Source organism: Ruditapes philippinarum, unplaced genomic scaffold, assembly GCF_026571515.1.
Source record: "Ruditapes philippinarum isolate M1 unplaced genomic scaffold, ASM2657151v2 ctg11309_1_1_1_1, whole genome shotgun sequence".
Lineage (NCBI taxonomy): Eukaryota > Metazoa > Mollusca > Bivalvia > Venerida > Veneridae > Ruditapes > Ruditapes philippinarum.
In genome coordinates this window covers 1,263-14,205 of record NW_026863519.1, presented here as the reverse complement: position 1 = coordinate 14,205, position 12,943 = coordinate 1,263, and the positions used below count along the sequence as shown (strand labels likewise).

General features: G+C 31.7%; 1 protein-coding gene across 3 annotated transcripts; it reads right to left on the bottom strand.

Moving 5' to 3' along the window:
• Positions 1 to 968: 968 nt before the first annotated feature.
• On the bottom strand, positions 969 to 11,969 carry LOC132722292 (uncharacterized). 3 transcript variants are annotated; one of them, XM_060706761.1, is made up of 7 exons: positions 11,890 to 11,969; positions 3,652 to 3,719; positions 2,932 to 3,084; positions 2,306 to 2,395; positions 1,928 to 2,087; positions 1,429 to 1,449; positions 969 to 1,102 (listed from the first exon to the last, which is right to left on the bottom strand). In XM_060706761.1, the coding sequence occupies exons 2-7, from the start codon at positions 3,703 to 3,705 to the stop codon at positions 1,017 to 1,019; spliced, it is 564 nt and encodes a 187-aa protein (XP_060562744.1). In that variant the 5' UTR covers positions 3,706 to 3,719; positions 11,890 to 11,969; the 3' UTR covers positions 969 to 1,016. The 3 variants fall into 3 exon arrangements, with proteins under 3 accessions (XP_060562744.1, XP_060562743.1, XP_060562745.1); XM_060706760.1 differs by lacking the exon at positions 11,890 to 11,969 and adding an exon at positions 6,112 to 6,221; XM_060706762.1 differs by lacking the exon at positions 11,890 to 11,969 and adding an exon at positions 5,425 to 5,540.
• Between the last annotated feature and the right edge of the window lie 974 nt (positions 11,970 to 12,943).

The window sequence follows — 12,943 nt, the reverse complement described above, 5'->3', positions numbered from 1 at the left end:
CTATCAAGTACGGCAACATTTATTTGTTGATGTCGTGTTAGAATCGATATAATATATCCAAATCAGTGATTTTATCGCGCTTGATAACATCACTGTTTGTCGTTCGGATGCGCATTTTTATATCACTCGGGCTACGCCTTCGTAATATAATTCCTCGCATCCAAACTCCAAACAGTGAATGTTATTGAGCGATAAAATCACTGTTTGGGATATATTATTTCTTAAATAAAATAAAAAATAACAAAAAAAAACTAGACTTTATGTAAGTTACATTAGTGTAATGAAAGTGTAAATGTAACATCAATATTGGGCCTCTATGGTCGACACTCTGTAAAGACTGCTATCCTAACATAACTTGATCCTAAACTTGTGATGTACTTTGAAATCCTGACACGGATTGTGGATTCATTCCTGGGTGTGAAGTTAAAAGCTATATCTATACCGATGTCAGACTCAGTGTGACTTTTTGAGTAGTTAGAAATGAAAACCGCTCAAGTCGGTGCTGGCGGGAGTGAGAGAATGTGCACGTTTTCATTATCCCTCATGTACAGGCTCAATCAACCTTAGTCTGCAATCTTCGTGTAATTTGCTGTTAATCTTGTACCGAGCGATCACTTTTTCTATATTTTTCATGTAAAAAAAAAGTGTAATATTGCTATATCTGAAAATGTATTAACCAGATATATACAGAAAAACTAAGTTGTTTGGCGTTCTTTATCTTTACTGAATTAACAATATCTTTACAGCTATGTACTATCTTGTTAGAACTCCTTTTATTGATCAAACACCATCTTATAGAATTGTTCACTAAATTTGGTATGTTTTTGCAAAGGCCTTCTGTATGTAAGTTCAAACGACAGTAACGTAGGCATAAAGGGGTTATAAATACTCTTTCCTAATGATATCAACTCCAAGGTCAAGTTACATTTTTAATAGAATATAATGGCAAAACTAAAAAAATGAAAATATACAGTTAACTGTTTATTTTAATGTTACAGCAATAAAGCAGGATTAAATTATCCAAAATTTATTTTGTCTTTGTTATTTCTGTGTGGGTCTGGATGGTCTGAGTCAATAACACATATAACACAAACGTGGTGACCTACAAAATGTTGGAATATATGACGATATATGAATATCACAGTTTCGTGCACTGATAAAACATATATATTCAGTTACAGGAATGTTGCAGGAATGAAGGTATTTACATGTGAAGACAATTAATAGGAAATGTGGAAAAAAATATTTTCTTCGTACTACTTTTTGTTTAAAAACATGTTACATGTATTTTATAACAGACTAGATATTCTAGATTTAAAGAAGCTTGAATTCGATAACAATCATCTTTGATTAAAATACGAATACATTTTCTACAAAAAAAAAATTGTTCACAATTTTATATTCATAGTATGCATAGTGTGTACTTACATGGTGACTCTGTAATTTTTTCTGAAGATTAAATATTTATAATATCGGTCAAAGTAATTAAGGCAAATCATAGTTATGTCATGGGAGTTGAAATATCATACCATTATGACAAAGCCAAGTCTATAAATCCGTGCATAATTTTGCCACAGCATACTATATACGTGTCACGTGTCAATTTTAGAAAAAGTATGAATTATTACATTTCTATTTGGTTCCATCGATTCTTACGAAAGCTTTAACACTTCAAACTACATATAAAATGGTGTAGCAAGGTTTTGTACCAAAGCATATGCTTTTTTTTCTGTGTCGGTGCAAACAAGAGTACTATTATCAAAAGTGTGGCATTTTAAAAGTACAGCTGTTATTTCAGTCTTTAAGATTTAAAAGTATTTTGTATTTGCATGACGTTTTGTATTTTCCAACTACAATACGTCTTATGAAAATATAGAAAGAATAACTAACTTCATTAAATATACTGAACAAACAAATCGTTTTTTACCTCTTTTGTTTTTTCCCTTTGGAATCAGTGTTCGGTAAAATGTAACGTAATCTTTGCAAAAATCTGCAATCTTAAATCCAGCTTTCTCTTTTATCTCTGAGTACGTTAGAGGAATTGGGTCATGCTTTGCCGTAAATCGCAGTGTTTCATTTGACACACCCTATAAATAGATGTCTATTTAACTAAACAAACAATCACAAGATTTTTATAAGGAAAATCATTCGAATATAGGCTCTTACATTATTTGTTACACAAAAATTATAATGTTCAAAATAATTGGTACATAATAGACTGCAGGGCATGTACATACTGTTTTAAAAACACTTATAAGAAAAATGTATCAATATAATTTACTTATGTACAAATACATGTACGTACCTGTCTATACATTTCAAGAGATGGTTTCGGAATTGGTACTCTTGACAATGAACACGTTTGATGCTTGATGTCTTTAAAAACAACATATCCCTAAAATAACGTTTCAGATATATAGAGGATATTCAAGTTTTTTTCTATTAATACAGGATTTATTTTTATCGAGTGGTATGAAAATAATTATTTCATGAGTGACGATAGCCACGAGTGAAATATGATGATTTTCATACCACAAGATAGAAATAAAACCAGTAAATATAGCAAAAACTTGACTTTTCTTTTTAGTATATATGTATATATATTCTCTTTTTTGACATTACAAGTCGAAAGACTTTCCTTTACATTTTGTTTATTGGCTGAATTAAAAGAAGAAAGTAGTTCATCAAGTCACAAGTAAAAATACAGAAAATATCTTTCACTGCAGTGAAAATTTAAAAAAATACAGTGAAAAGTTGGAAAATGAAAATACGCATTCTTTTTCATCAATATTTCTCAATGTTTCATATATATATATATAATAAAATCATATATTAATGCAAATATTTGTGTAATTTCAAAATTACTTATCTGAGAATGCGATTTTAATGAGATTCTTTTATTTATAAGAAACAGTATTTGTGCTCTCTTACCGTATCATAGTCATGATAATTGATGGTTGGGATTGTATTCTTGTACATGGATACATCTCCCACGATGACCAAAACAGTGTTGTCCTCCTTATCAACTATTATATCCTGATGAATGGACTTTCCATCATCCGTCAGATGAAGAAAATGATGCGTCTGTTTTAAAATATGCAAAAGCCACTTAAATTTAATTAGCAAATCTGAATAAACAAATTTTATTGTGTGGGTTTCTTTAACTGGAACGTGTGTATGTTTCTTAACGATTTTTTACCAGTAAATCCTTTACATTTCCTTTTCTTTCTTTAAATTTTAAAATGCAAAATTTTGTTTCAAAATTTATGTATATTAACTTATACATATTTGATGCATATAAAATATTTAACTATTTAATTTAATATTCAATTTTAGCACTGTTCAGATAGCTTGCATTAACTCATTAATAACGTCTGTTTTAATTTTATATTGTAGTAAGAATCATGCTGGCCAAAAAAATCCAACATGCTAGGAAAAGAGATTTCTTAAAATTTTTTGAACTACATTGTGCGTAGAAATTTCCCTGGCGTTATTTGGTTAATATTGACATCATATCACGTGTTAGCATTTACATTATATCGTATAATAATTGTGCACTCGTCTGTCCTATATGTTTAGTGGGTAGATAATGTGAAGCGTGTTAGAATTTTTGCATGTTAATTTCAACATCAAAGGTGTTTGGAGACTTACTTCTTGAAGTGAGAGACAGGGTACAAATAAAGCCAGGAGAACAAAAAGTCTCATCGTCTGTTGACAAACTGAAAAGGAAAATCGATAACATTGAGAGTAAAAAAATGTATTCACATAGTGATAAAAGTTGTTCTGAATATTAAAGTACCGAATTTAATAGAGTCAAATCAAGTGTCTTACGCTTTTGCTATTTTTCGTATTTTTGCTTCCGTAGTTCGATCTTGAGATATTTGAGAACTAGTTTTAGGATAATCATCATTGGAGTCAATATTGTACATATAAAAGATGTTTTTATTTATATTTCACTTATCATAGATAAATTGCCAATCACGTGATGTAGTCTTATAAAATGAATTTTATCGGGTAATGTGTTTCCTGCTGTCACATCGTTGATATCAGATTTATATACAAAATAGAACTAGTAATTAATGAGTATGTCCATGAATAAACATTTAAAGACAGGACCCTCGAAATATATATTCTTCAAATGCGACGACATAACAAATGATGCACAAAATATGTATTTTGTAATGTTTGAGTGGACTTTTAGTTTAATTGTATTCAAACACGTACAGAAAGATGTTGTAAGAGGTGTTTATAAACAATGGTACAACTTAAAGTAAAGACTGATCAAAAAGTAGTTCGGAAAAGGAAGTTTTACATATGAAGGATATTATTTGTCGCCCTGTATTGGTATTTTCATTATGTAAATACACACGTTTATATGATGGTTTTTCCTATGATAACAAAAGTGGCAATTTAGTAAACAATGCCATTATCAATGATATACAACACAACACCTTTTATGAAATTCTCACGCTGCGACTACAATATATATGCGTATTATGCCTAAAAGGAACAACTTCCGAGGAATATGGTTGGACAAGCGAAGCGAAAATGGCCTTAGAAGGCAAATTGAATTTTAAAAAAAAACAAGATGGTCATCATAACTCATTGCAGTCATTATGATTGCATCTTTTACACGGACGTAAAATGCCAACTATCATTTTTCAATATACTGAAATGATGAAGATATTTAAATCGACTGAAAGACACAGAGAAAACGAATACATACATGTACATGTATATTTTCAATACACCCTCTGCAGGCAACATTGACCTTACCCTCTGTTTATCTACTTTATTATACGCAAATGTTATGCCACTTATGTGTAATAATAACATAGAAATTCATCGTGCGTACATTTAAAACAAAAGCAAGTGACATCGTATAATAATACGAGTTAAAGACATTGAATTCGTCAATTTGTAAGAACCAAAAATTAGCTCACAGTTCATACTTTTAAAATAAGCGTTATAAATGCATAAGTTTGGCGCATTATGTATGCATGTTTACAGCGACATTAGTATTGCTGATGATATGTAATGATCATGCTGCTTCTTGATTGAACCCCTAGTAAATTTGGAGCTAAAGGTAAAAATATGTAAACAAAGATATGTAGAATCTTACATCAGTTGTTATTCATATAGAAATAATTTCTAAACTATATGAAAACACATAATTCAAGGCTTTTTGTACATAACTTTAGGTTTTGCATAAAATAGTCAACATCAATTTTGGAAATGATAAGCGGATAATTTAAACTTCATCAAATTTGCATGACATTAGTTAGTTATTGCATTTTTTATTTTCAAACTATATAAATGTTTCCGCTGATATATTTGCAATACTGATTTTGCTTCATAAATAGCTAGCTGTTTCTGGCAATTTAGTAACTTCCACACCCAAGCAACTTGATAGAAAATTGTTACCTGTTATACAACACTTTGCAAGAAGAACCTTTTAAAATATCATATAAGGTAATCATTCCTTATCTTACAGGAGAGGGCAAGATCACACTCGAAAGTCATATCTTAATAGAATTCGGTGCCCTTACTTACAACTCATGACTGGCACATCTGATTAAGTCATGAAATATCGCAGCATAGCTAAATACGGTTTCAATCCAGTATGTTTATTACTTAATTTCTATAAGCACGCATTCACACGCTCTGTCATTAGTTATGATAATTAATACGTTGTATATATGTGATGCCATCGAATTCTATTAAATATGAAATACCACTATTTTAAACCTTTATTTTTTACTTTGATTTTTTTCTCATACATTTCTTTTATTATTTCAATCATTCAAGGCTGAATATAAAACTAGATAGAATTGATATACGAAAAATGTTTGATCTTACACTGGTATTCTTCAAATATCATTTTTGTTTAAAATTATATACTCGGGGCCAGTAATATCGCGGTATCACTAAACTCGCGGTGTTTACAAAAGCGCCGTTTAGCCGTTGTAAATATAAATAATCGTGACCAGATTTCTTCACGCTTACAAAAGAAATATTTTTCATCAACATGCCGCCAATTTGGCTAAGTATATATACAAAATTAATAATATTTTAACATTTTCAAACAAAATTATCAATAATTTCACTCACATGTTCCTGAAAATAACCAAAATCCAACAATGATATCCATCGTCTGTCAAATAACTGAGTCTCAAAGTGCTAAATTGTATGCAAATTAATTAGACTGTATCCAGGCCATTAAATTTGGTGTGAAACCACTAACTATTTATCATCATTAATATATTTTAATGAATTTATATTTCAACTAAAATTAGCTTTACTTATTTAAGTTATTTCCTCGGGGATAAGTTATATTTTTTTCAGGACTTAAAAATGACAACTATCACCGGTAGACAAAAGCTTTATAATAAGAAATTTGCAAAGGGTATACCAGGCTTACCTTAATGGAGCATCAGTGTATAAAGCCTCGAGGATGTTTGGGGTGCCAGAGAGCACTCTTAGAGATATAACAAGAAATAATGTTGACATTGATTGCTGTTTAGGGGCCTCACGTCTCTTCAGTGAGGTTGAAGAGAGACAGCTGGTCCAACATATTGTTTATATGTCGTCTATAGGTTATGGTTATAGCTCCAGTGAACTCCGTGTTATATCAGCAGAATATGCCAAGTCAATTCGAAGACTTAACATTAAAAACTCCCTAAGTAAAGGATTGGTGCAAGCGTTCATAAAGAGGAACTCGGATGAATTTAAGGTGGTGAAACCCCAGAAGTTATCTCTTAATCGAGCAAAAAATGCCCCGGCAGAAGTTATTAAAAACTTCTTCAATGAGCTGTCCACAGTATTAAGAAGAAATGACTTATTAGACAAACCTCAAAAAATATATAATGTTGATGAGAGTGAATTCTCAACAGAGCACAGACCTCCAAAGATTGTATGTGGAAAGTAGTTTAAGCCCCAATGTGTAGTATCAGAAAAATCAAAAAATGTTATAGTAATTGGATCTGCTAATGCCATTGAATCATATACCCCCTTTTTATGTCTTCCCTGGAAAACGCTGGATGGATGAACTTCTTGAAAGTTATGCCCCTGGATCTGATAGTGACATGTCTGAGAGTTGGTTTGTAACCCGTGGGCTGTTTGAGTCATACATGTTTAACAACTTTTCAAAGCATGTCAATCTTAGAAATGATACTAAGATTATTGTTTTATACGATGGATGCAATGCGCATCTCCTTGACTTTAACAGACTGGGCAAAAGAAAATAATGTTATTCTCTTTGTACTGCCGCCACACTCATCTCATCAGACACAACCCCTTGATGTTGGTATATTTGGTCCAATGAAGCGCCACTTATACAGTGAATGCAAATTATATATGCATGCCAACCTAGTAAGGTACATTTCTAGGTATGAAGTTGCAAAACTGACTGCCAGGTCATATTCTAAGGCTTTTTGCGCTGACAATATTGTCAGTTCTTTTAAGAAAGCTGGGATAAATATGTGATATATGATAAGCAAACTGCTCTAGCAGAGATATACATATCAGAGCATGCTCCCTGCACAACAGACGTAGAAAATGTAAGGTCACAAGTTATTAATAGTCCTGTTGAAACTGCTTCCCCTGAAATATCAATTCTTGAAAGTAAAAATATCACCACAGTTGTAAAATCAAGACCAAAGAAAAAATTTATTCCTCCCAAAAAATATTGGAAATCTTCATTCTGAAAAAAAAATCAGGAGATTCTTAAAGAAAATCATGAAAAATCAGGAAATAAAGAAAACAATCAGGCAAATAGTCTGAAATCTGAAAACACAAATGGAAATGCAAATGTAAGTCAAATAAAAACTAACCCTAAACAATCAACATCAGGACTAAACAGTAACAAAGGTGGACCAATAACTCTTGATGAATGCACTGAAAGTGAGGACTCCTCTTTAGAAGATGATTCTGAGCCCTGTTGCCAGTGCAAAAGTTCTTGTCCACCACATTTGAAAGGATATCCAGGTCTGCTAATCCTTAAGTTGGCTCAATGTGACACATGTGGTCACTGGGTACATCTCACACACAGTAGTGAAATATCAAGTATCAGAAGAGGTGTCAGTTTCTTCTGCAAATGCTGTGAATAAATTAAGACTGTCTGTTAAAAAATGCAAAAGTTTTTATGTTATTGTTCTTGAATTTACTTGTTTACTTCTTGTAACAATGCTATGATGTGTTGTTCCTAATAGTTGTTTTAAACCTTACAAAAGACAAATGTGCTTGTATGCCAGTCTACCGCGAGTTTAATAGCCTCCCCTGATTGCAAATGGCTGCCACAGTATGACATTTTGTGACCTAATTGAACTGTTAGTGAGTGACTTCTGAAAACTATAAGATTTGGTAAGTTTATTTTCATAAATTATTCGTTGTAAAAGCATTATTACCGCGAGATTCTTGGCCCTCGGTATAGTTCAAATATACTTAATACTACTAAGAGTTATTTTCAATTAAATCCGTAGAGGTTTTCATACGGATGTCACAATGAAACGTTCAATGTGGGTTGTTAAAATCATTCATTCAATTTAGAGGGAGGTAAAACGTGCGTATGTTATATATATACGAGAAAACAACTGACGTAATTAAATGAAATCGAATTATGAAAGGGAATCGACGGCGGCACAAAGGTGACATGTGTGCGTCTTATTTATCTCGTGGCCACGAGCTATTTTGTGAGTAGTCTTTCCGTAACATTACAAATGTAAATATAAGAATTTTTAAAATATTATTGAGAAATACATTGATGTACATTCAAATTTTAAATAAAATAACAAGAATAAAGATCAACAAGGCAAAGGCAACGTTCATAGGACGCTGCCCCCCAGACACACCCAGTAGGACACCCAGAAGGCAATCGGTTGTATTGTGTGTGTTCATTAAGGCTAATTTGAGTAGTTTATTAAAGGTTTATTAAAGGTATAGTTCAGTATTTGATATTTTAAAGACATCTCTTTTTTATGTTGCAGATTGCCTTGACTTGCTGCATGATTCCGAGTGTGTTGTTTATTTACCCTCGTCACTAGAACGGACCACATCCAGTTCAATCATAACTTACCGAAGTTGAATATAGTGTGTGCGTGCAAGCGCGTGCGTGTGCGCGCATGTGTGTGTGTTATAAACTAAATATGGGACCATCCACCTTTTCAGGCACTGAGAGTTCGGACCCGGACATGCCCTTAAATAGTAGTAATAAAACTAGTAATATTGCCAAATGATGACCTATTATTTTTTAATCCAGTGATTGACAGCTAGAATGCGAATAAATATATGTTATTTTTCTTTCTTTTCGATTTACAGTATAAATGACTAATTGGTGAAAGGGAGGCCGATGAGACCATTCATCATGCTAAAATGTGAAATGTTGATGTTGCCAAAAAAAAAAAAAAAAAAAAAAAAAACATAGTTCATAATTCAAAAAAAATCTTTGTAACGGTTGCACACATTCAACTCAAATTTGACATTATGGATATAATTACTCTAATATTAGGCAAGACAGAGTTATGGTGCTTTTGCACTGCACTTTTACTTAATGAATTATACCTACCAACAAAGTTTCATGTTGACATCTCTTACAGTTTTAGAGTTATGTCCCGGACTATGTTCAAAGTGTAAACATGAACAAAAGGCAATAAGTCCATAATAAGGCAATACAGAGTTAAGGTTCTTTTGCACTGCATTTTTACTCAATGAGATCATCTATCTACATACAACGTTTCATGTTGATATCTCTTATAATTTTAGAGCTATGTCCCGGAAAAAGTTCAAAGTGTAAAAATGAACAAAGGACAATAACTCCAAAATTAGGCAAGACAAAGTTATGGTTATTTTGCACTGCACTTTTACTCAATAAAATTTATCTACCTACAAAGTTTCATATTGATACCTCTTGTTGTTTCAAAGTTATATACCGGACAAGAATAGCAGACGGACGGGCGGACATGTCAACATTTGGGGTTTATGTGCTTTTTCTTTGATCTTTATGTGGTACTTTTCCCCATAAACCAGTAAAAAATACCATATATACCGGTCGGTTTATGGAATTTTCTCCTTTTTAAACTAAAATTATGGACGGAATAAAGCTCATAGACCATTGGATGTTCGCTCGGACGGACAAGGCGGCGACTATATGCTCACCCTTCGGGGAGCATAAAAAGTAAGAAATTTTCAGTTTCTGTTCATTATCTACCCAACGGTTGCACACATTCAACTCAAATTTAAGATATGTATATGCTATAGGAATGGGTAGGACAAATTCGAATTTTTTCATAAATCGATTATTTTTGACAGAGTTCTGCCCCTCAAAAAAAGAAATTTTCAGATTCTGTTCATTTTCTCCCTAAAGTTTTACACATTCAACTTTAAGTTAATTTATCGATATGTCAAAGGAACGTGCAGGCTTTTTTAATCAAATTTGGTCATGGTATGATGATTTTTGACAGAGTCATCACTCTCGAAAATGAAAAATTTTCCATTCATTATCTCTCATGCACCAGTACACATTCAACTCAAATTTGACATATGGGTACGTCAAAGGAATGCGCAGGTCAAGTTTGAATTTGATCATAGATCAATAATTTTGGGCTTAGTAATGCCCCTTTTACTTTGAAAAAAAAGGAAATTTTCAGTTTCCGTTCATATTCAATTCAAACTTAACATGAATTCGAATGTTGTCATGGTTTGATGACAACGGACAGACTTATCCCTCTTGAACTTTGAAACAAATCAGAACATTTTTTGTTTCCGTTCATTATCTTTTCAATGGTTGTACACATTTAACTCAAATTTGACTTACAGATACATCTGATACATCTTAGGAATAAACAGGCCAAGTTTGAATTTGGTCGTGGTTCAAAGATTTTGTTTTCATTTATCTCTCTTGAATGTTGGAAAAAAATCAGTTTCAACACTCATACTTTTGTGGAAATGTATGTAGTCATTATTTTGGCTACAACTATGCAATATGCAATAAACAAAAGGTTAACACTCAATAGTTTCAGTTCCTTGAACTCTGTATAAAAATGGTTTGTGTTGACATTAAATAATTTTAAAGGCTTGAACTAAGAATGAATGCAATTATATTTGGAACTCAATATTATAACATCCGTGGCGTGAAGACACATTTCTAGTTTTATTTATAAACTTAACAGTAAAAAAGAACAATAACCAAGTTATGTACTACATCTACAAATTTTTTTATAAACATGTACAAATAGGAAACATAATTTTCTCGAAAAAAACCAACACAACAAATAAAAAAATCATTAATCTTGAAACTATAAAAACAGTTTACAAGCAATCATGCATGTATAGAAACTTTTGAGCCTCCTTAATCAGTACCAGCCTAACGGAGCCGTACCAATCACATGTGTGAAGACGAGATGTTGTTTACGTTTTGTATTTGAAATGTTACGATACATTTCTCCGTGCTTATGTTCGTATTAGTACATTGATGTAAATCCTATTAATCGTTCCTTTATGTTATTGATATTTATTATATACTAAAGAATACATGTGTATACGGTCAATAGTATCATACGCAACCCTAGCAGACCACAAATGTTTATTTTTTCAACTTTTCTCAATTTTAAATGTTTTCGTTCGTCATACCCGGTATTCGTTTAATCAGACGACAAAAAATATTCGTTCGTATCCCGAGTATACTTATTATTACAGCTTTTTACCTTAGCAAGTACTTATTTTAGTTCATTGCTTTATTTATTTTTTTAAAATTGATGTTTCATGTGTAGAAGAGGTTTTAATAACCAAGTATAACTATTATTTGTTCTTCCTTTAAACTGAACCGCTTTTCCTGTTACGTATGAACACCTCTTTAAAATTACTTTCAAATTGGTTATATTGAATTTCGCTTACCTGTTTACTTGTGCGTACTAATTCCCTTTGACAAAATGGACACCTGTAACATATACTCGTACATTGAGAAGTGATTAAGATGGAATGATTACTAATGAAGTTAAATTGAACTTTTCGTGATAGCTTGAAAGTTTTTGCTTTTCCTGCATACATTATTTAAAGATAACGAATTTCAAGATTGAACCTGCATTATATGAAACACTCCCTATATTTTACGGCTATTTCATCAGTCTTGGGGCTTGTTCTACGTGCATGCAAAGTATGGAATTTTAAAACATGCGTTTTGTTAAATTTTAGTGAAGCCATTTACGTAAATGCGAACATTTTTCACGTATTCTTACAGTTTACTCCAACGAAAATTAGAAAAATACTGTATGTAATTCTAAGCAAAAAATTTAAGACAATAATATACATTTATTAATGGAATAATTCAAGGTCCGCTTAGTGCACAGTTTATCTTATCAAAATAAGTGGAATTTTATAAGTTTCTTCTGAATCGAGGCTGATAATGTTTTCTGTGTCGTTTAATACCACGTCGTAAATCAACGCTATATCAATCTTGTTTTAAACAGCTGGTTGCTTGTAGAACAGCTGTATGCTATATTTTTTACAGATTTTGCACTAAGGTAAGTTTATATTTTATACCTGTGATCGATTCCTGCAAAATATGTCATAGAAAATAATGTCTTTAGATTGTGACATGAAGTAAGACCATATTTTGTGAATATGGTTAGAAACTGACATTCATCAAGTAAGTTATTACGTGTTAAATGTGAACCTGTTAGGAAAATACGTTCAATGAGATATTCTATTTAACTCATCTTTATAAACACCACTAATTTATTTACAAACCGTATATTCTTTTGAATAAATGACAAATTTGGACAATTAAACACACAACATTTAAAGAGCTATGTGAAAGCTATTTCTGAAATGTTTGAAACAGATATATTAAGCTAACAGGTCGTAAAACCAGTACTTTGTTCTGATCGATTAATTGTTTGTTTGTTTGTTTTATTGATTGATTGATTGATTGATTGATTGATTGATATTT

What these genes read in the sequence shown, in the direction of transcription:
- LOC132722292 (XM_060706760.1), bottom strand. Translation starts at nt 6,151, where the DNA reads ATGGATATCATTGTTGGATTTTGGTTATTTTCAGGAACAT. An exon ending in ATTATCATGACTATGATACG is followed by an intron (nt 2,396 to 2,931) that starts GTAAGAGAGCAC and finishes ACGTTATTTTAG; the next exon opens with GGATATGTTGTTTTTAAAGA. An exon ending in CTCTTGAAATGTATAGACAG is followed by an intron (nt 2,088 to 2,305) that starts GTACGTACATGT and finishes ATCTATTTATAG; the next exon opens with GGTGTGTCAAATGAAACACT.